The sequence below is a fragment of the Lingula anatina genome, chromosome 7 (assembly GCF_051362555.1).
Source record: "Lingula anatina isolate TDL-2025a chromosome 7, LinAna3.0, whole genome shotgun sequence".
NCBI lineage: Eukaryota > Metazoa > Brachiopoda > Lingulata > Lingulida > Lingulidae > Lingula > Lingula anatina.
In genome coordinates this window covers 3,507,914-3,531,561 of record NC_141773.1, presented here as the reverse complement: position 1 = coordinate 3,531,561, position 23,648 = coordinate 3,507,914, and the positions used below count along the sequence as shown (strand labels likewise).

General features: G+C 38.1%; 2 protein-coding genes across 3 annotated transcripts; one reads left to right on the top strand and one right to left on the bottom strand.

Moving 5' to 3' along the window:
• Window positions 1–24: 24 nt before the first annotated feature.
• On the bottom strand, window positions 25–13,035 carry LOC106177448 (INO80 complex subunit D). Its single transcript, XM_013560211.3, has 11 exons — window positions 12,285–13,035; window positions 9,087–9,405; window positions 7,134–8,203; window positions 6,785–6,887; window positions 6,235–6,477; window positions 5,645–5,751; window positions 5,270–5,403; window positions 4,876–5,032; window positions 4,209–4,409; window positions 3,844–3,957; window positions 25–3,557 (listed from the first exon to the last, which is right to left on the bottom strand). The coding sequence occupies exons 2-11, from the start codon at window positions 9,302–9,304 to the stop codon at window positions 2,437–2,439; spliced, it is 3,468 nt and encodes a 1,155-aa protein (XP_013415665.2). The 5' UTR covers window positions 9,305–9,405; window positions 12,285–13,035; the 3' UTR covers window positions 25–2,436.
• A 39-nt stretch (window positions 13,036–13,074) lies between these two features.
• LOC106164813 (WD repeat-containing protein 37-like) lies at window positions 13,075–23,445 on the top strand. 2 transcript variants are annotated; one of them, XM_087018294.1, is made up of 12 exons: window positions 13,075–13,261; window positions 14,496–14,637; window positions 17,263–17,333; window positions 17,863–17,952; window positions 18,249–18,437; window positions 18,756–18,928; window positions 19,554–19,608; window positions 20,329–20,517; window positions 21,040–21,178; window positions 21,581–21,715; window positions 22,185–22,299; window positions 22,606–23,445. In XM_087018294.1, the coding sequence occupies exons 2-12, from the start codon at window positions 14,507–14,509 to the stop codon at window positions 22,741–22,743; spliced, it is 1,425 nt and encodes a 474-aa protein (XP_086874420.1). In that variant the 5' UTR covers window positions 13,075–13,261; window positions 14,496–14,506; the 3' UTR covers window positions 22,744–23,445. The 2 variants fall into 2 exon arrangements, with proteins under 2 accessions (XP_086874420.1, XP_086874421.1); XM_087018295.1 differs by lacking the exon at window positions 13,075–13,261 and adding an exon at window positions 13,326–13,478.
• The last annotated feature ends 203 nt before the right edge of the window (window positions 23,446–23,648 follow it).

Here is a 23,648-nt window from a genome sequence, read left to right as displayed (position 1 = left end):
AAAAGCAGAACATAAAAACTCAGCAAATCTTGATAGAATTTAATCATGGTTCCTTGTGAAATAACATAGACGGGACAATGTACATATACCAGTAAAAAAGTTTAGAACACAAGCATATTATTACATGTACAAAATTCAATAAATAGCACCACATAAAAATATCTATCATCCTTCGAATGGACTTTTTTCTCCTTTTCATTTGCTATTTCATATATTTATATTTACATTATTTGATTCTAGGACAGCTGCCTAGAACGATTAATAGGTATCTCCAGATTTACACGTGGTTAGTTTCCGTTATTTTACAGAAAACTAAGTCTGGATAAACAAAAACTACCATTATAGTAACTTCTATTACTAACAGCAGAGTATCCTTGCAAAGGTTATCTTTATGAAAATTTGTACTTCAGTAAAATTATATTCTTTCTACAATTTCAGACTGTAAAAAAGAGTTACAGATTTACTTCTACTGACAATTTTGACCATTATTTCATCAACCTAACATTTTTTGCTCAGAAAGGTTAAAACCTCTAACCTTATGCACATTTTATTTTGCACTGGTCTACAATAAGAAAAAGTTCTCAAATTTGACGTAACAGTAGCACTACTTTCACTAAAACAATAAAATACAACCTGACAGGGGCCCACACATATATCACTAATGCATGGTTCTTCACATATTTTAAAACTGAATGATTTAATATTTAAAAAACCTTATTCTGATAAGAGCCTAACCCACTCTGTATTTCCACCCTGATATTCATACAGAATTAGTCAAGTCGCTCAATCAATACTCAATATCATTTATAGATAAATCTACTTTCACCGGCTATAATAATTCTCAAAACAAACAAAATTTATCTACAAAGCCATGGTATCACAACTTACAGCATAGATGCCCATGCATGCTGCTGCCCTGCATTTGCTATGTACATGCTACAATTCTTCCCGATTTATCTGACCCAAACTGGTCTCACGCAAGTGACATCATCTAGTCTTAATCCCTCTTGCCAACCAAGGGTATACTTAAATCGACCAGTTCACTGTGAGAGACCCTTAAAGTACCTCTGTCTGGAAAAGGGCTTTAACAGCCTTGCAAAGGTCCCCACCTCTACTTTTAAACAGCGCCAATAATTTTTTAAAAAGAAAGAAAGAAAAAAGTTGAAATCAACCACCCCCACCCTGCCAAAAATTGGAGATCGTATTAACCCTTTTCACTAGAGGCTCCAAAGGGGCAGACAAGCCAGAGCTTTGCCCTCAGCAGGTAAGGAGCAGCACTGTCCTCAAATGGAGTTATAAAGTAATAATTTGTTTCTAGAAAGCAAGCAATTAAGGGACTTGGTAATAAGTTGAGTAAGTCACAGGTATGTTATGCAAAAAGTTCTAATATCAAAGGGAATAATTCCTGAATATAGTATACGCTTAGTGGTATGGCATTCCGATATTCAACTGATACTTGTGACAATATATGAAACCTCTTCAGGAAAAATTAAAGAATTTCTAACGGGAAGAGGTGTGGGAAAAAGCATACTGCTCAAACAAAAAAGGGTTTAAAATTTGAATGTTACCATATAACTGGAGGATTTTACATATAACTGAACTGTTCTAACCAGTACGGAAAAAAAGCTGTACTCCATAAAAGGACCTACTGATATCAACTAAAACCCTACACACACACACACAGGTACAACAGCACAACACCAAATTCAGTGACCTAAAATACAGGAACAAGTGCACATCACTCAATGTACTCCTACCAGAAGTCAAACCAACAAAACAAGTACACGGAGGCTAAGTCTACACAGAGAACATAATCTAAATATTTTGATTAATTCCCATCATGATAACTGTTGACTAGTAATCTGTCTGTAGCCTGAAATATTTCAAGTTCCATTAGGTAAAAAAAATTCCATACTTATTTTGTGTTATATATCTATATAATTTTATCTAGTCTCTGTATAGCACACATACTAGTTCTGACTAACAATGTACCCGCATTGCTCTGTGACATAGCTACCATTACATATAATCATCATCAGCTAACACAGGACTTGCTTATCACATCAACAGTGGCTACACAGCGCAGAGAAGCAGAAACAAAAGCTCAGTCCCATCACTATGAAACATCAGTCTCCACAAATTGTGCACTCTGTTCCGTCATTTCTCCAGATAGTCTTTTCAACAAGCAAACGCCCTCTCCACCCAAACCCCACCCCTAAAAACCTGCAGTCTTCCACACTTGCGTGTCTCCATCACATAAGTTGTCATGGCGATGCAGATTACCAGGGCCTCCATTCCTCAAATATTTCTAAGTTGTAGTGCAGGAATCATACTTGTAAGGGTGCCAAACAATACATAGAACTGTCCATAACTGTCCAGATATCATAATTTCCCCAGTGCTTTCTAGGCAGATAATTTCCAATCCCGTACTAATTGTTAAGAGCCTCCTTGTGTGTGCATCATGCCATGACCTGCCCTGGGGTGGTACTGTCCATGCTGCCCAGGCCACTGGGGATGGAACCCCCCCTGGTTGGCCTCAAAACCCCTCTGAATCAACTGTGGGTTCACAGTCATGTTCAGATGCTGGGGGAACCTCCCTTCTTGATGAATGAACTCACTGTTCTGAAACTGGTTAGATGCATATGTGTACTTCAGACTCGGTGGTGAGGGTCCCACAGATTGGGAATATGGCGGTGTCCCCATCGGGTAGCCATTATGGTAACTGACTGGTGTCCCTGGGGTGAGGGGTCGCTCTTGGCCCTGGGGAAACCAGGGCCGCGCGCTGGGCAATGGCGACTGCATGGGCGACTGTGCATGCACGGGCATGTGTCCTGGAAGAGGCGACTGCGCATGCATAGGGGAGCGCGGGTTGAGAGGCGAGTGCTGGTGAGGAGAGGGCGGGATGTGATCCCCGGCCAGAACTGCCCCGTTAACAGCGTGAGGCGACACGTTGGCGTGCCCGTTGCCAAAATGTCCCGGCGAGGTCCTGTGAGGCACCATGACCTGACCCTCGGGCTGGTAGATCTGCTGAGAAGGATGTGAATATTGTCTCTGTATGTAACCTGGATGCTGCTGCTGCTGTTGTGGTGGTGGTTGCTGTTGCTGAGGCAGTCCCTGACCTCCCATATAGATCCCATTACTCAATGCACTCTGTATCTGAGAAAAGTGACCTTGACCTGGATACATTTGACCTTGGCCTTGCGCATGCACCTGGCCATGGGGCCTGTGAGAGTACGTCTGTGATTCTGACACCATGCTATTGTTTGTGAACACTGGAGTGGAGCTTGCAGTCTGCGCCATAGCTTTGAATTCATTGGCCGATATACTATGTGCCAAAGAGGCGAGCTGGTTCAGATTTTCATTGCTCAAGTCACCAAAAGAAGCATTGAGGTTTTCAGTCTCGAGGATAGTATCTGTTATCCTGTCAGTTAATTCCTCCTCAGTCATTTCTGGGAGGTCTTTCTCCATATTTTCCAAGGAGTCTTTGGAATAGCCAGAAGCAGCTGCCAAGGCCCTCTCTAGTTCCTCCGTTGTTGGTTCAAATTCACCATTTTTACCTAGGAAACAGATTTTCAAAGAAATATAGATTTTTTAAAAATAATATTATGATGATTTTTCTCTTGTCGTAGTTGGATTTTTTTTTTTATTCACCATAATCTCATAAGCCCCATTCAGAATAGGGGGCAATTATACCCCCTCAATCCTACTTTTTACTGTGGATCTGCACAAGTAGGGTAAAATATTATCAGATCTAAAAATAGACAGTAATCAGCCAATATATCATGCAACTGTTTACACCAGTTTCCACACAGCATAGAGACAGAGACCCTGTAGTTGTCATACCTGAGAAAAGATCCAAGTCATCTGGAAGCTTATTAAGGACTTCATGGATGTCATTGTCATCTAACAGCTTGGAGGCCTGGTCCAGGGGGAGGTCAAATGACTTATCAATTGCACCTAGTAAAAATAGGAATTATAGGAGATAATGTCAATTATGACAAGTAATTTCAGAGATTTTTGTCAATTGCACCTAGTAAAAATAGGAAAAGTGATTTATAGCATATCACAAAATATTAAAATTATTATGACACTAATTTTCATAGAGCTCTCCTTTTTAAAAACTTCCCTATACTGGTACCCATTTTCAGATAAATTAAAAGTTAAAAAGTGACAAAATAAAAATCTGAACAATTTAAAACCTTGTATACCTGGTGATAAAACTTCTTCAAGGTCAGCTTCAAGGCCACCCTGAAGGTCATCACTAATGTCATTGGCTGCAGCAGCAAGAGGAGCCGGTGCCCCACCACCAGAGGGCAGTTTTGTTCCCCCTCCTGATCTCTGTGGAGGCAGCTGATCTCGCGAGTGGTCCAGTGCCGGGTGATGTTCTGGGCTACCTGGTTCATGCCCGTCTGGAAGGAATTGTGAAAGGTTGTGAAATATTGTTTACAGAGGATATCACATCCTTCCCCTTCTTCCCTTTGTCTCTCTCTTCCTCTTTAATAGTAATAATTTATTTTTCAAATTAATTAATTACTATTATTATTTTCGTGGGTGGGGGTGGGGGGTTGTTGCTCTCACAGGAAAAGACCTTATTTTCTCCCTGTCCCAAAGACATAATTATCTCCCCCTTTTTTATGGATGGGTATCAAAACCGCACTAACATTAAATCTGGTGAAAACCCTGAGTGGCAACTGCCTACCAATTTATACAAGGAGACATAGACTTGCTAAACTCATTATTAAGTATATGACACGTTGTTGTGAAAAAAGTACAACCCTTTGTTTATCATCATTCATTTTTATATAACTTTAAGACTCATATATTCAACAAGATAAAATTATTATACACAGCCTGGATTAAATCTAAATGTCTCACCATCTGACTCCTCTTGCAGAGCTGTGACTTCTTCAGGGCGGACATTGGGTACTTTTTTCTTCTTCTTGGTTTTCCTGGTGAGTGCAGAGGGCTTGGTCTTCTTCCTGGGTCTTTTTAAAAGCTCAGTTTCCGGCACAGGCTCTGGGACATAATTATCCTGCAATATAAAAATATTATATAAATGATTGCTTGGGGCTAAATTTGCCTAAAAGACTTTTTTTTCTTTTCCTTAACTAGCTGAAACTTTGCAACATTTTATTATTATCGCCCAGATTTCTGCATAACTGCATAACAAATTCACTCTGTGTCTACCTTATGCATCAATCTAAACTTGTTAACCAGACCCAGTCAAATCCATTAACAAGAACAGGGAGGATGAAAAAACCAAACTTACGGCGCTCTTCCCGTGTTGCATGCAGAGAGGCATGTCGTGCCGTAGGTCAAAGGTCGGGAAACAGCACTGAGTATTGTCGGCTGTTTTGGCCGTACAGTAGTCGAACAACTGCTGGTCTACATTATACATTATATCTGGAGAGGCTGATTAAGGAAACACACAGTCTCTATAGATACACGCACAGTCTCTAGAGATGATAATATTAGTTATTGAAATTACTGAAACTGTACAACTATTGTACTATTATTAATTGTAGTACTGAAACATAAATAATCTTTTTGAACATTTCTCTGTAAAATTGAATCCAAGAAGTTAATGTGAACCCTGATATTTTGTTAGCACTGCTTGTCAATTTGTCTGTTAGGTTAAGGATACGTTTGATACAATGATTGGTATATGGCAATGCTGTGTTATTGCACTGTTCGTTCCGGTCTTCATTCTTGTATAGGCAGCTGCGCTTCTGGAGGCCCTTGTCCACCTCGCTGAAAATTCAAAATCCAAAACTTAACAATGAATTCCCCTTTTACAAATACAGAAGATTAAAAAGCAGGATAAATTGGTCATTCAGACAACTCTTGTGTCAGAACTATTGTGTACATGATGGTTCACGTGTTACCAATGTTCAAAACTTCAGCAGTGCGGTCCTTCTTAAACCTGTATTTGTAAGTCATACTTCCAGTCATGTTGGACTGACCCAAGATCCCAAATTTACTGATTCAAATGGTTTAAGTAGTGGGCTAAATTATAATACTAAGTAAGACAATAAATTCTTAATTAACTGCTTTCCTGACTTGTACCTTTGGCCATCTAGGTCTTTCTACTGACACAAGACTTTATTTCCCAAAGATAACAGGCTACACATTCACTTCTTCCTTCTCCTTCTTCTTCCTTACTCCCTCCATCCACTTGCCCAAGTTCAGTGCCCCCCCCCACCCACCCCCACATCATAAACCCCAACAATATACCTTTTCACTCTCTTCTTTCTCTTCCTTCTCCTCCTCTCCGTCCTCCCATCTACCTCCAGCACCGCCTTGACGGCGGCGGCAGGGCTCTCCCTGGCTGCCTGGAGTAAAGCCTGAGCAAACGTCCTCCTGTAGTCCTGGAGGGCAGAGTTGGAATGTTGAGCCTTGCACAGCTGGCCGTACTGGCGCCGGATGTCAGAGGTATGCTGGGATAGCTTGATCAGACGCATCGTGCCTAGGTCCTCGCTGAAAATAGGAAAATAGGAGATATATGATTTGCATATAATGAAGTAGTAGGAGGAGAAGAGAGAGAGAGAGACGAGACTGCCACTTAGGAAAAAAGCCTGGAAAAACAGTACGGGGTTCAGTATGCTGCCCAGGCCATTTTTTTGCCTCAAACTATCGGAAATTTGCCAAAAGTCGGAAAAATCTCATCCCTGTAAATATATATCAAAGTTTCATGACAAAATCATGTTTAGACACTCTTACAGCTTCACATTCACCAAGATGCATCACCACACGCATCACTGCTTTCAACTACATTTAAACTTACTCTTCTGAGCTGACAGACTCCTCTGCCTCCTCGTCTGAAGACAGACCCAGCCAATGGTTTTGTCTTGGTAATAAGTCTTCTTCATCTTCAGATGTATCTACATCTGCAACCAAATGAAAATTACATAAAATTTAGAAGAATTATCTTATACTGCCAATTTTTTTCTGAGGATAGGCTTAACCTGGTTGATAACAGAGTTTCATATGTTTGGAAAGCCAGTAGCTGTTCAAGTCTGATCTACATCCAGTCTCTTTCTTAAAACTATAATTTCAAAACACCACCACAAATACTAAAATGGGTACTTTAAAACTATCCCCTTTTCTTTTCTCGATTTCAAATCAATTCTTACCATATTGCAACAGCTCTGAATCAAACAGCCTTTTCTGTATGTGTTGTGCTAGTACTGCCATGGCGGTGTCCGTACGCAGCCTCTTCCTGGCCTCCTCTTCAGACAGAATATTCCTCGGTCGTTTCAGCCGCGTGGTCAGTATATGACTTTTAGAGTGATTAGAGTAAGGAGGAGGTGGGTAGTTCATAGGCTGGCTCAACCCCCCAGAATGGGGTGAGGGTTGAGAGTGGGGGTGTGGGTAGGGTGGGGGAGGGAGATTCATGTTAACGCCCCCCACTGGAGAGGCCTGAGGAGGCATGAGAGGGTGAAGCATACGTGGCAGTAACTGCGATAACGTAGCATTGGGATGATATGAGGTGGCAGAGTTCTGTAATGGCGGCATCTGCTGCGACAAAGGGTGGGTCATGCCCAGGTGACCCTGTAATGCGGCAAATGAGAGGTGAGGATTGCGCACCGCAAACTGAGGCTTTTCTCCGCCCCCTCCTCCTCCAGCAGGAGAGCGAGGCACTGCGGGATTGGGAGATCTGCCCTGACTTTCAGGTGTTGAATGATTCGACTGTTCCTGCCCTTTTTTGGCTTTGATTCGATTCTGAGCAATTCGTGTTTGTAACTGGTTCATAGTCCGGGAGCTTTTCGTCCCACTGAGTTTAGTTTTATGATCACTTTTATTTTTCACCCTTTCTAGTTTCTCGGCCAGTTCTGGATATAACTTTGCAATAGAAGATACAGGTTCCTGGGGAGGGCGGAAAGACAGATGACCGCCGCCATTGCCTGGCATGGGAAGATCTTGCTGTGGTCCAACAGAGGCTGCTCCAGGACTATAGCTTGGTTTTGGTGGTTGGGGAGGTTCGTCATCGTCAGCGGGAAATGCGTATGGATCATCCGGGTCATCCATGGAATTATCATTATTCACTGGTTCAGTAGACATCAAACTGAATTTGGGCTTTGATTTTAACCGCCCCTCCAAGGCTGGCTTGCTATCGTGAAGACTATCGGGCGTCACATGGCGCTGGTTTTTCCTTTCTCGTCTTGGCATCATTCCTAACACTTGCATATGTGCGTTACAATAGCTGGAAAAGAGAACACACAAACATGCATTTAAACATGTGACATAACAGAAAAACTTCATTTCCGAATAATTCACAGTTTTGCCTAACAGTTTTCATACAATATTTTATAGCTAACTAGGTGATTAAAAGCTAATGCTACAGATCTAAAGAGAGCTAATAAACACACCTCACCCTTTCCACATCTCACATTAAAAAATAATTATCATTATCTAATTATCAGAAAATGCCACTTTCCTTTTTGCGTCATTTCTCTCTGTATGTAAACAGAAACCATGGCACACTTCCCTTCAATAAGCAGCATATAAGCCACATTTACCAACTCAGAAAGTCTTTTAGGGTACATTCCCAATGAAACTATTGTTCTAGGTAGATAGATCCCACTCCCCGGGGAAACTCACTGAATGCACTCAGATTAATAGGCCTCCTGGTGTTGAGTAGAATACGGAAAAGCTGGCAATTATAGTTACCTGACAGTTGAATTTATCTATGTTAAACATTAGTTCCATTGGGAATGAGCCTTCACTCAAAAACCAATACTGAGGTAATGTTCAGTCCTCAGCTTTAAAAATTATGTCCAAAATATTCCTCTCCCAACGAAATGAACTACATAAGCTCCTCTGGCACATGGCTTATTTTATTTTGTCAATTTTCTTTTTTCAATTACTATTTAACAAAAGTCACTAGTGATCATAATCACCAGTCTGTACATACAGTGCACACCAGTAGCTGATATGCTGGGGTCCAGCCCACCTTGCTTCCAATATAAAATAAATAAATAAATAAATAAATAAATAAATAAATATATATATATATATATATATATATATATATATATATATATATATATATATATATAATAATTTGACATACGGAAACAACTTACTCTCTTTCCTCACTCTCTGGTATTGCTTGGGTGCACTTCTGTTTGTTGTACTTGTTCACATAGGCACATTGTTTGAAGGGGGCAGACAAATCCTCCAGGATGTGCCGCACACAGAAGCCATAGTGATTCAGGCGATGCTGCTTACAGAGCTTGCTGCTGAAGGAACACAATGGCTTGTTGTCAACGGGAGAGTAGTGGATGTTCTTGCCTTCGTACATCTCACTGAAACAGCTGGCGCTGCTGCTGCGATGATAGCATGCTGGCGTGACGTGGGGGTGGAAGATTCCAGCTCCTTCTTCAACTGGGGCCTGCTATCATTCTGAAAAGAAATATCAAAAGCTTCATGATTCTGGCTTTTGTATCACAACGATTAACACCAATAGACACAGCTTTCTGTACTACTTTAACACATCTCACTTGTGGATACACATACAAGCAAAAATCCTTAAAAGATGCAACAGACATACTATAACTAAATGTAAACAACAAGGCAAAATATGGCCTACTTGTTTGTTGAACTTTAAATATTGTTGCATACGCCCCCGAATTTGCAAATTTATCTATCAAGTCTGGTATCTATTTCTGACAATTCAACATAAAATATTCAGTTAAAAGTAAATCAAATCTAGAAGCTGGTTTCTATTGCTCCATCTATATATCAATCCATTTATAATTCATGCCATGATGTTAGACAAGACATGACTATTTTCCCCTCGTAGTATTGATTATGACTCGATTTTCCCTGTTCATAGACAATAATTTCAAATTCATCACCAAGTTACCAACTAGCTTGTTTTCCCCTAGAGAATTCAAACCCAATTTTTGTGAGTATACCAGGAGTCTGTTTTTTTTTTTTTTTTGTTTGTTTGTTTGTTTGGTTTTTTTTTTCAGGTTGTTGTTGTTTAACTTAACTCGCATATCTTTCAAGCAAAGACTAAAAACCTGCTCCATGGATGGCTAGACTAAATATATGAGCACACTTTCTCGAAGCTGTTGAGCCATTTTTTTTTTAAAGCAGCAACAAATTCATTTTTTCACATCAATTTATAATACCAGATGGTTACACATACAAACATACGTGTCGCTATTTTTGCATAAAATGCTAGTCTGAGACAAGAGTTCACAAAGTGTACATGCCACATCAGATAATCAGTTCTTATACCTTCTTAACTTTGTCTTAACCAAACAAGGTCTATATATATCTAGACAATAAGATAATACAATACAGCACAATGTGAAAAGTAAACCCGACTATCTCTGAATGCAGTAATATTTGGTAATGTGTACAATAAGCTACATTTGCATGGAAATCTAACAACACCTAGAGCAGACCCAAGGGGTAAACGTAAATTTACAGACTAAAATAACTAAATGACAGAAACAACCTTTGTGGGCAAATTTCAGTTTAATTAATGCTTTATCTCTAGTACAAACAATTAGCTTTCTGGTTGTAATCACTATCAAATATGTCTTAATGTACAGTGTTTTCAATGCAAACAAAACACCTTTTAAATGGAAGGTAAAGAGGACTCAGTGTAAACACACCTTTTTTATGTTGATCATCATTCTGAGGTTTAATCATAGTTGATAATACTGTCCACAGAATGAGTAATTATGTAAATAGTGCTCAATAAATGCCTACTATAAGGCAGACAGGTGTGAAAACCTCCAACCTGGATAAATAAGTTGAACGGAGAGACATAAAAGAGCTTGTGACACATAATTCCTTAGATATTTTATCATAGTATTTCTTGGAAACTTGCTCACTCAGACTGCTCTATCTTTCAAATAGTCTTTAAATCCAATAAATTATATTTATTTCCTAAACCAGAACAGAAAACTATATCCTTGCTTGTCTCACATATAACTGAGTGCAGAAACTTTAATTCAATTGTCTAAATGGTTGAGCCTGCAAATGCTGGTTAAATCTTTGGTAGTTTAAACCATTACTGCAGTGCTTGCGTACTTTAATTATGCTTAATATCACTGTACCAATGAACTTCCTGAAAAAGGTGAAGATTATGTACAGTCACACTTGCTGCCATGATAAGATTCCTCACAAACGGTGCCCACACTAAAATAAATTTTACAGGCTTGGGTACAGCTTTTGGTAGGATTTTTCAAAAATGATTACCTGAAAGCTTGCACTAAAAATAATAGAAATATGTAAGCTATTCATTCATCTGAATCCTACATTCAGGCTCTAAAATGCATATATCAGAGGGTTTTTTTTAATCTTGATCTGAAAAACATATGTAAACTGTCATTTTTGCCCTATCTTGCTATCAATGTGAGCAAATAGTGATGTGTTGGAAAATATGCAACAGCAATGTGAAATTGTGAAATGTAACATCGATGTACTAGTACCTTTATTTGTCTAAATGGCAACATTTGATCCTAAAGCTAAAGGCAATTTCTGATATTTTTCACTACCATTGCCTTTAATAGGTACAACTTGTGACATGTAGTGGTAAATAACTTCTTTCTGAGGGTTATTTAAAAGCAATAATAATATACCTATAAAACCTATAATCCCTTCACTCTTCACTCTGACAGTTCAATGAAGGTTTTTAATTCTTTTAGGTAAGATTCGGAAAAGGTGCTTTCTTAAAAGAGAGGTCTCTGCATCTTCAACCAAGGGTTTGAATATTTTTCAACTTACTTACACAAACTATGTATTGATTTTTCCACTGTGGAATGTGAAATTACGAGGGCAATTAGTACTACCCGACCATTACATATATCAACCATTCTTTCCTAGATATATAGTTTTCATACTTAACTAGGTTAGGGATAACTTAATTATCTCAAAAGAATTTGTTTTGATGTGTTTAACTTACTGGTTAAAATGTAATAGGTCATGTAAGGTAATTCTGATACTTATCCAATGACCTACGGTTCAACACAAAACAAAGATCGTCCCTAATTTGATTTTGATTCAAGTTCACGTATTGCCTTAAAATTAACATAAGGCCCATCCTTTGGATAAGACTGTAGTTCTTTTTTAATCTGACAGAATTATAACGTTATGGCTACAAAATAAAATGCAATATGTACAGACGGCAATAATATTCACAATATTTCTAAAAGGAAAATTGTCGGTCATAAGACCTACCAATTTCTCATAAAATATCCTTTTTAGAAACGAATTTGAAAGTTCGGGTAATCTCCTATATAATTCGCCGATCATTTACATACCTTAAAATATATACATCGCGTAGTTACCGTCCAAAATTCGTTGAAATTACAGATTGCAAATGTCTTCCTTCAAAATGGCTGCCCTATTTCGGATGTAAACTCATGCATATTGATGAGGATGACGTCACGCTTGTTTGACCCAATTTCATAAATCATGCCTGCACTTTCAAGGAAAAGTCCCTTTCACCAGATTACTTTGAAATACGCCGGCCGGTTTGTCATTTGACTGATATTCCTTAACAAACGAAGGTCTCTATCTCTCATGTTCAACTTGATCATCCGTTCTATGCTAGGTAGAAGCAAATTCTGAAGTCGTGAGGTGAGAGGAAATTTTGCACCAAGACGACCGTCAGGAGCACGACTTCGACCCATTTGTCAGTCAACAACAACTTTCCCAGCGTCCGTGTCGACATGTGGCACTGAATTACACACAGAATAAAGTCATTTCTACCTTTTCCATCGCTCCTTGAAAAGATTATATCGAATATCTACTGAGAAGCGTGACCCTGGAAAATGAGCGCGCTTATTGAATGAGACATTGTTCCTTTTATCCATCTTGGAAAAGAAACCTGTCATGGCAGATGTGGAATCACTCGGGTCCGGGCGACGAAATTGCTCTAAAATCCAAAAATTCCCTTTATAACACTCGCAAATGTGCTGTATCCGGTAGCTCGGTGTATGGACTGGCCTTTCTACGATCTCATATTTGCACAGGCTGTATTAAACGCTGGACTCGGTGAGTTGAGAGCTGTAACCCTCTAGCAGACAGCATCTTGTCCAGGGACATAGCACAACCTCGAGACCGCAGCTGATTGGCTGGCTGCTGAGAAGACGTGTTGTGATTGGCTGAAAAATATGATTGACACTTAATAGAAAGCAGGTGCTTGATAAACATGGAGGAGCAGTAAACGGCAGCACGGATTGAATTTTGGGAATTTTGCTGACGACTGAGAAATCTGACATAGTGGTAGTCGAAGGTTTGTGTTTGTTTACCACTCGTAGGGAGTATGGAGTCGGTACACGGAAGTTTGGGTTTTTAAGAAAAGGCGCTGAGAGGCGGAGATGTATTTTGACATGAATGTTGTGGTGTGTTATGAATGATGATGTGATGAACTGCTGAGGGTACTATTAATGATAGTATGACCTTAAATCTGGCACCCTATGAAGACTAATGTGTGGTCAGAGACAGATTCGGTGGGTGTTCGATCCCCTGGAGATCTCTCACAGCCCCTAAAATGAGTGCTTAATCTTATAAACGAACGCTTTTATACTATGATACATAATTATATACTTTAGATAATAATACATAAAATTATTTTGTGACCCCATGCCCAACTTGAACTGTTATCAATGTGTTATCAGTTGCTCATCTTACCAACATCAGTGGATCTGATATTCCTGAATTGCTCCTGTAGATTATTAAAATAACTGATGAGAATAAATTATTAATAATTAGTTAATATGCTTTGAACACACATTATATATGAATGCACAATCACCATGAACTAAGCTAGGGTTGCTGGGGACTTGCCTGCCAGTGTGTTATCAGCATACATCTGCAGGTTAAAGTTGGAATGATTTTTTAAACACTTCCTCAAAAAGCACCTAATTACTCAATTATGTCAGAACTTTATGCAGTAAAATTAAATGACAGTATTGATAGAATGTTTCACTTATGTGGCAATCAGAAGTCTCCCCCCCCCCCCCCAAAAAAAAAAAAAAAAAAAACTGAAAGTGCATTGTTTAAGCAATGTTATAAGAATGATGTGATTTTTTTCTTCAGTCAACAGCTAATATTGAGATAGGTTTTACCTCCAATATTTCGATGTCTATCACATGGAGGTAAAACCTATCTCAGTATTAGCTGTTGACTGAAGAAAAAATCACATCATTCTTATAACTTTACACAGCTGATGAAATTTTTCTCTGTCAAGCAATGTTACGTACAAGGAACAAAAGTCATTTCATTGAGGGTCAGTAGAGAAATTCTCTTGTTTCACTGCACATGTACACTGACAAGTGGCAGCAATGAGCACAGACATGAATGATATTTTAGTAGAAGTTGAGTGATACTCAGCAAAAAATTCCAAGATAATGATGCAGTACTGTAAACCCAGACTATTATAATGTTGTTATGATAACTGGATTTAAAAAAAAAGATAAATCTGTTTATTTACATATGTCATGCTATAAGAGAACTTGTCATTTCAGAAAGCACTAAGATGCCCACAGATAGTGTTGGTGTAAAGGAGAAGAGAAAAGATCTGAATCTGAGGCGGAATCGTAGCAGTGCTGAGGGGTCAGTTTTCAGGCGTTTCAATGAAGGGGAATCCCTTCTGCCTGCCGAACTCAGGTAGGTGAATGGAATGAATCTGTGGATGAAAGTTGCTTAGTTGCAGTGGAATTTCCCATACTTTTGTAGCACCTTACTAGGGTAATTTTTATCACAGCATTTTACCCTAGCTATAGGATTAAGATGGTGGCTTACAACTCTCTCTCTCTCTCTCTCTCTCTCTCTCTCTCTCTCTCTCTCTCTCTCTCTCTCTCTCTCTCTCTCTCTCTCTCTCTCTCTCTCTCTCTCTCATATGCAGTGGACAGAATTCCAGGGGCAGGGGTGGAGATAAAGGTGTTTTTCATCAGTTATCTTCCTACTAGGGTTGGACAAATATTGTCCCAACTAAAATATTCTGTACTGATATAAAGTTTATATGGCAGATATTAGAAAACAAAAGATCCTGGATCAAACTTATTATACATTTGCAGCTGCTGTGGCTATATGCTTTGACATTTAACTCCATATGTTAACACTCCTTTGGTTTCATGTGTTCCAAGAATCCACTGCCTAGTGAATTTCATCATATTTTGCAGCTGACATGTTTGAGTCATTTTCCAGTCTAGAGAGATTTAGGACTAGGTTCCCCAGCAAATGTAGGTAGATGCTGATCCAGGCACAGGAAATATTTAAACCAATGGGCTGCATGAGTTAACTAGTTGGTGAACAGGTCTCCTGTAACACATATGAGATATCAGATGTATCTTAGTTGAGTGAGTTGTATTTTGTTTTATTTATTTATTTATTTATTTATTTATTTATTTATTTGTTAGTTATTTATTTATTTATTTATTTATTTATTTATTTATTTATATAACAGTCAAGCTTTTAGAAACACAGCAAGGTTTAATATCAATTTCACAATCATATTGTAAATCATGGAAGCGTAAGGACGTGCTAAGTAACCTTGGGTGGTGAGAATATACGTATGTACCTTATGAGCATCAGTGAAAAGAAGTTGCTGAGAAATGACATACTACTTAAACTGCCCTCCCCCTACCTTAAAAAGTGAATTATTTCTAAGGGCTCATTCCCAATGTAACTATGGTTATAGGTTGTTTCATCCAACTCCATGGGGACTCCTGCTGAATGCAGTCAGATGAATAGATTACTAGTAACACACCACTTCTAGTTTTTCAATGTGCTCATATAATCACCAGCTTTTCTGTATTCTACTCAGTGCCAAGAGGAGGCATGTTTATCTGGTTGCATTCAGCAAGAGTCCCCATGGAGTTGGATCAATCTCCATAGACCAAGTGTTTCATTGTAAGTTTGGGCCATTGATACCCAGCCTGACACTGGCATAGCCATACTGGGGTGGCACTAGCACTTGCCAATTTATCCACATGATAAAACTGACTTAAATTGGCTTAAGAAAATGGGGTTGATTTGACTTGTTTTTGTCAAATTAAAACCAATAGGAGAAAAAAAAGTGATGAAAAAGTAGTGATTTGGCTGAGAGAAAAAAAATTGCCAGCACTACCCAGCTATAGTTTACTGTAAACCCCATACCTCCATATAGCTGACTCGTTTTGTGAGTGTTTGCCTAACCAAGCCTTCATTTGAATGGGTAATTTGACTCCAGCATAATGTGATTTTAGCATTATAAGATTTTTTAAATAGCTCCCTAGAGTAGCAAACAAACAAGCAATGTGTCAGGTTCTGTAGGACTTTGAGTGCTGGGTATTTAACTTAAGTGCACTGCATAATAGTGAGTTGATTTGTCTTACATCTCAATAAACATCTTAATTAAATTAAAAGCCTAAGATAAGATGTAGTAACAGTATTTTTTAGTGATGGACTAAATGCACTTTATCAAGTTTAAATTCTGGTGTACAACATCATGTTACTGCTGTTAGATGGTTTAACATTTACGCCCCTCCCCCCCCCCCCCCCCCCTATTTAACTTCAGTGAATATGACTGTTTACTTACAGACCATCAGTTTCTGCAAACAAAAGGCTAATTTGGTTAGAGAGTGCCAACTTTTTCTTATATATATTTGTAGCATGTTCTCTGAGTGATGCCATATAGTTGTTGAATGTCCAAAAATCTTTTTGAATTGCTAGGGATTTATCCGCACTAAGTATTGACAATTTTTTTCTGTTAATTGTAGCCTTCATATGAGAAGGCTGATACAAAGGTAAATTAACTTTCACAGCACACTACTGTCTAGTTATGTCCTGTAGACATGTTATGAACCACTATGCTACTTGCCAGATTACACCTACACTAGAGTATGTATAACTTGTCACCTTAAAACTCAAGTGATTGTCTTTGTCAAACAAAACTCGTTGAACAGATGTTTTTTTTTTTTTTTTTTTTTTTTTTTGACAATCTGAAACTTATTACCTAACTTGAATCTTGTGCAACTCTAACAGAGTACTGTTACTAGTATACGTCTCTTTTCATCCCTTATAGCAGAATAAGATTATTCTGCACTTAACGGCTATTGACACACTCATCTGAGATAGATGACAGTGTAAACAGCCTCTTTGAAAAAATACCCGAGTACACAAAAAAAAAACTTGGCATGCTGTCATAAGTAGACTGTTTTCTGATATCACATCTCTATCCTTACTCTCTTGTCTTCAAGTGGGTCTATGCTATTTTCAGAAAAATTTCCATTTTCTTGTTTTTCATTTCAGAGGCAGGCTTCACGACTTGTTTGCACTAATTGAAGATGAATATGAGAAGCTTTATGTAGAAAACCAGACATGTGAGTATGCGATTTGACTGGGTATTGATCCCCCTGTACTTCAGATATTGATCACCCTGTAGATCAGAAAAATATTTCATTTAGCCAATAAATACATTAAAAATACAATATCAGGCAGACATTGCCCTGTAAAAGGCATTGATGTGTTAAAACATTTTAAGTAGTAAAAATAAAATAAGGTCTGATCAGATCAGTGGCAGAGCACTGCTACAATTGTGCTCACTTATATATTCTGTTGGGTAATGCTGAGGAATGAAACCATATTCTTAATACCTGTAACTAAGGGTGGTATTGAGAAAAGTCTAGGGGCTGATGTTGCCATTGATATTACCATGGAACCAATAACACAGCGTGCTGTCTGTGACCAACTTTCAGTTTTAAATATATCGGGCATGATAATCATTTTGATCCCTCCAAAACCAAATTCTTTTAAATCATGCAGGTGATGAAATTATTTCTTCATAAAGTGTTGATTTTCATTACCGTCTTTGATATTTTATGGTATTTTACGTCTTACTTTTATGTGCAGTACATGAAAAACTGGAACACTATCGCAGCACAGCTGGGGACAAGGCGGAGGGGGTTGACTCTGGAGATGGAACAAAGGCTCCTAAAAAATGTAAGAATAAGAGGCAACAGGGCTCAGTTTATCAAAAGAGCTTCAATCGAATGTTATTCTTCACTTCGAGACAGGTTTTGAAAGTAAGAGACAACGGAGTATTATTTAGTCAAAACTATTGTCTAGAGACAAAAGTCTTATCTGATAGTAGCCCTTTTCTTATGTGTATGTAGTACATGTTATCTGTATTTCTATTGAGTTAGTTATCTGATATGGCTGCTGAATTTCTGATAAAACATATTATATATTAAGTTCTTTGTGATCTTGTGTCACGTTATTATCGTGTTCTTTTACAGCTTCCAGTCAAATCTCTCAGAAGATAAAAGACACATACAAGACATCAACAAGCAGAATTGTTTCTACATTCAAAAACCAATCTGCTGGCAGCCATTTTGTCCGCGAGTTTTCTGGTCATGGCGACGGTGTATGGGACGTCAGTGTCTCCAAACTGCATCAGGTGACGATAGTTGGAACGTCATCAGCAGGTAAAAGATAACAAGCTTCAATGACTTTAAGCTAGATTTTAACTGTCTGGCTTGAAAACACAGTCAATATAATGCACAAACCATGCTGATAAATGGTCTCAGCTCACATTTGTTGAATGACAACATTTGCTAAGAAAGTGCAGTAATATGCTGCTTCTAATGACCAAAGAAATATAATATACTCTAATAGATCATATGAATTTAACAAAGGGATGCGCAAGAGAAATTGAAAATTTGCCTTCACGAAAAGTGCACCTAGCAGCCTTGTATTTGTTTAGATATTGAAATTATATATTTTTTGGTGCCTTATTTCTTCAGATGGTGCTGCAAAACTATGGTCATCAGAAACAGGAGAGTGTGTGACTAATTACTTTGGCCACAAAGGCTCAGTGAACTCCCTGCGTTTTCATCCTAGTCAGGACCACGTAGTTACTGCGTCAGGAGACCAGACAGCACACGTGTGGAAGGCACAAATTAGCCTGCCTTTAGAGGTATGTCCATAAACTTTAAGAAGTTAGGGCAATTACTTGTGAATTAAATAATAATATGTCGTCTGTTTATTTAGTAATTTAAGCTTTTCATTTTCAATTATTCACAAGAGCCTATTGTGTGAAATGAACCACACTCTCCTATTCGGACTTTTTAAAGAATTTTTAAAAAAATTCAATGATAAAAATACTGCCTTTGAAAATATAATTAATCAGATTTGTTTAAATATAAGAAGTAATTAACATATACTACTGGTTGTTGACATAACTGTTCAAAGTCCTCTTATTTAGTGACGTAAGTCTATCATGACATCAGGTACAAATCTCCAATTTGTTTAAAAACTTATTTAAATTTATTTGTATCATGTTTTAGTTTCTTAATTCAGATAAGATTCTGTTTGATCGATCATTTGCCTTCAGTTCCACAGATATCCAATTTTCTGAAATATAACTATATAGTATAAATATAAATAATTAGTATATCTGCAGTGTGGACTAGTCATTAGTGTTACATAACACCATCTGTGAGAAAGGTTCTTCACACAATCATATCATAACTTTCTTTCTTTGTTATTTCATCAATGTGCATTTTCTGATGTGAAACAATATTGATTTTCTGTCTACACAGAAAAGGGCACCATCTGACGATGAGCTGGAGCTCTCAGAAAAGGAGGAATTGGATGGTGAGCAATATCCTGTCTTTTTTCTTTTTCAAGGCTTCTTCAGTGTGTATGCTTGGAGTTGGTTTATTTTTGTTGCTTGTAATCAAGGCAAATGGATAACAATAAAATACCAATTCAGACTAATGCATTTATCTTCCATTTGATTGTAATCATGCCAATCCTGATTTATATTTGGCGGCAGATGTTTTCAATCTCATTGACACTAATGATGTAGAAAGACAATAGACAGACAGACAGACTGATTGGTGTAAAAAAGTAATAATTATGAAATAATAATAATAATAACTATACAAGCACTCCAAGAACGCAGACCCCGCCAAGGCAGCAGTTTTTTATTATTATTGATTATTGATCTGGATCACCACCAAATACTAATCACTTCTAAGTTAACCCATTTCTGACCTACCCTGAAAATTTCATCAAAATTGGTCCATAACTTCTTGAGTTATGTTGATGACAGACAAACAAACAGACAAACAGTGGTGAAAACATAACCTCCTTGGCGGAGGTAATAATAATAACAAAGTGTAATTTTTCTTTGAGAAACTAGTATTGCAAAATATGTTTTTTGAGGAGTTCCATTTGCACCAACATATTACTGTAATATTATTAATATGAAAATAGTTTAATGCAAAAAGAGACAGATATCTCATACACTCTCATAATGACCAACCATCACCAATGCACATATTTATGGATAACTTATGGACCTCTTTCTAGCTTCGGATGAATACCACATGTTTGACGCCAATGTGATCCGTGTACCACAGACGGATCTCACAGGTCACAGCAATGTAGTGGTGGCAGCTGATTGGATGGCTGGGGGTCGAGAGGTCATCACAGCATCATGGGATAGGACCGCCATCTTGTACGATGTGGACACAGGCGCTATACTCAATACTCTTCAAGGTCAGTGACCAGACATAATTATGCAAAATGAATTTTTTTGTTTTTGATTTTATTTAGGCAGCATCCAAGCAGTCTGAAAGGTCTGTACCAGAACTATGGCAAACATTTCATCTGGGCCAGTAAAATTTGGTTCATATGTTGTGTAAGGCTTCGTTCACATGCAATGTCTATTTTCTAAAAATCTATTTTCTATTCACGGTATCTTATGATCATGGTCAGTGCCCTGAATATCCCGCGGCGTAATTACCGGCAGCGCGAGCCAGTTACTTAAAGTAACTTATAGTAACTGGCTCGCGCTGCCAGTAATTACGCGGCGGGATATTCAGGGCACAGACCGTGATCATAAGACATACCGCAAATAGAAAATAGAATTTAGAAAATAGACATTGCATGTGAACGAAGCCTTACTTGCTGCTGTATCTCTTTTGTGGCAGTAGATTAATGGACTTTGAATGGCCCAAACACAAAAACTGCTGATATTTTTAAAAATATTATTTGTATAATCCTATTTCTTCCCATCAGGTCATGAGAAGGAACTGACCAATGTGTGCACCCACCCAGTCCAGAAACTAGTGGTCACCTCCTCCAAGGACACCACTTTCAGACTGTGGGACTTCAGGAATCCCTCCATGCAGCTGAATGTCTTCCAGGGACATACAGAGTGGGTAGTTCTTTAGTGGACTGTGAAAAATTCCTTGCATCCAGTCATGGTTTAAAGCTCAAGAACTGATTCAAGTAGTAAACATTTAACAATAGAGAGTGCTCCTTTATTTCATGCTCCATCAAATGGACTATAAAATTGCTCAGTAAAGTTGATAAAGTAACTTGAAATAATTTTTTAAAAAACAAAATTAGGTGTGCTATATATTCTGTGTTTAAACTCTGTGTATCTGTCACAACACTTTCATGTTTAAACATTTGATTTAAATTTCTGTGAAAAAAATTGGTATATTTTAGTAGAGCAAGAAAAAAAAGAAACATATGCACCCAGCCTTCAGCATGTGATTATTAACTTAAATTGGTGTTGAAATGGCTGGTATATGATTCAGTTTTATCATTTCAGACCAGTGACTACTGCAGTCTTTGTTGCTGCAGATAAGATTGTGTCCGGGAGTGATGACAGATCCGTGAAGATTTGGGACCTGAAGAACATGAGATCCCCCATGGAAACTATCAGGACAGATGCTCCCGTAAACAGGTAAATAGGTTTCTACGGAGACTTTCAGAACAGATGCTCCTGTAAACAGGTAAATAGGTTTCCATGGAGACTGTCAGGATAGATGCCCCTGTAAACAGGTAAATAGGTTTCCATGGATACTATCAGAGCAGATGCACCTTTACACAGGTTAAGGGGTTTATTACAATGAGGTTATTCATGAAAAAAGAACGATAAGTATTTTAAAATAGAGCAGTCAGCATTACTTTTCTTATGCTAACTGATTATATATGTGCCAGCACTGCTGCCTTATTATTTCATAGCTTTTGATAATGCAACTTAAGCTTTTGATAATGCAACTTAGTTTTGGGGTTAGATGTGTCACGAAATCATCAGACATAAGCCGAGGTTTCTGTATACCAAGAATTGATAGCAATGCAAGAAGAGAACCACCTTTACTTGACCATTGGTGTAACATGACTTATGATATATATATGATGTGACTCTTCAGGTTAGCTGTGTCCCCCAGTCACCAGATCCTGGCCATCCCACAGGACAACAGACACATCCGGCTGTATGACATCAATGGAGTCAGACTGGGAAGACTGCCCAGGAGCAACAGAGTTGTACGTTGTCCGGCTTTTCTTTTTATCACTAAGTGTTGTCAAGGAGAATCATTATCCCTCCATTTTCCTTCTCTCTCTCTCTTTCAGCCTTATTTCCTTTTCCTCTCTGTCATGCTCAATCTTTCTCAGTCATGGTCTTATTGTTTATTCATGTTTAATACATACTTATAATAGAGTAAAAACAATAAAAACCAATATTACAGCATGTCGAGTATCATTAATCAGAGACAGGGCCCACTTTAATTGCAGTTAACATTACATTTTTGCCATTTTACACTATTCTTATCTACATGTCTTGTTGTCAAGGGTCACAGCAGGATGGTATGTGCTGCAGCATGGGATGAAGACAGTCCGACGTGTAACTTGTTCACCTGTGGCTTTGATCGACTTGTGTTGGGTTGGTATGTCAACCCCCAGAGGAAAGACGCAAAGGATGAAAAATAAGAAAAAAAACTAACTTAAAGATACTTGTCAACTAATCCAAGTATTGGAACCCTAAAAGGAAATGTGCCAAGGATGGATATTTAGGTTATTGTCAAAGTATTTCAAATCTGGGAAAGATGCAAAGAATAAAGACTAAGATGTAAATTGACAAACTTCACTAAGGTGTAGGCTAAAACTTTTGAGAATATTAAGGCTGAGAAATTGACTGGCTGGACAATTTGGGAAAAGTTGCTGCATTTCTTTCCATTTTTGGTTCTCTTTCTCTCTGTACATCTGATAGTGGAAATATGAAAGTTTTTATCGAAGAGGACCTGTGCTGGAAAAAAAAAAGATTGCCACGTCACCTCGAATTCTGTGCGATTAATCAAAGAGAAAGAAATATTTGAGTTCCAATCCTATTTTGGAATAGCATCTATTTGATATATCCAAGAAAACATTCAGTGACATTTATTTATTTACTTGAGCAAGGTTTGGGTGAACAGCTATTGTTAATTTCTGTAAACTATCAGCTTTGTGTAAGACTTGCCCTCATGAATATTATTTATATTTCTCTGAAGAAGAGTAGAAATATTTGTCTCACTTTGGCCAAAAAGGATGAAAAAATACCTGTAATATTTGTACATAGATTCAGATGTCTGACTGTGCCATTAAATGTTGCCTTAAATATATGGCTTCCAGTAATAAATGATCTAAAACTGAGAACTGGAATTTGTTAAAAAAACGAGTAAATGCTTGGGTCAGTTTGAAGGGCCTTTGGTCCTATTCACATGGAGCAGTATGTTAAAGTGACCCATTTCACCTTGCAGATGGACAACTCGGGAGCCTGACTTTTACATAGGAAAGCCCTCCACCCGACCCGCACTGAATGCTAGTCCTCTACAAGGCCACTTCCAACTGTAAGGTCA

Bases quoted from the DNA above. Each gene is read 5' to 3' on its own strand.
- LOC106177448 (XM_013560211.3), bottom strand. From the start codon at position 9,304: ATGTACGAAGGCAAGAACATCCACTACTCTCCCGTTGACAACAAGCCA. The intron at 4,410-4,875 runs GTGAGACATTTA...AATTCCTTCCAG, and splicing joins TCTGCAAGAGGAGTCAGATG to ACGGGCATGAACCAGGTAGC. The intron at 3,958-4,208 runs GTATACAAGGTT...TATTTTTACTAG, and splicing joins TGAAGAAGTTTTATCACCAG to GTGCAATTGATAAGTCATTT.
- LOC106164813 (XM_087018294.1), top strand. From the start codon at position 14,507: ATGCCCACAGATAGTGTTGGTGTAAAGGAGAAGAGAAAAGATCTGAAT. The intron at 20,518-21,039 runs GTCAGTGACCAG...TCTTCCCATCAG, and splicing joins TATACTCAATACTCTTCAAG to GTCATGAGAAGGAACTGACC. The intron at 21,179-21,580 runs GTGGGTAGTTCT...TTATCATTTCAG, and splicing joins GTCTTCCAGGGACATACAGA to ACCAGTGACTACTGCAGTCT.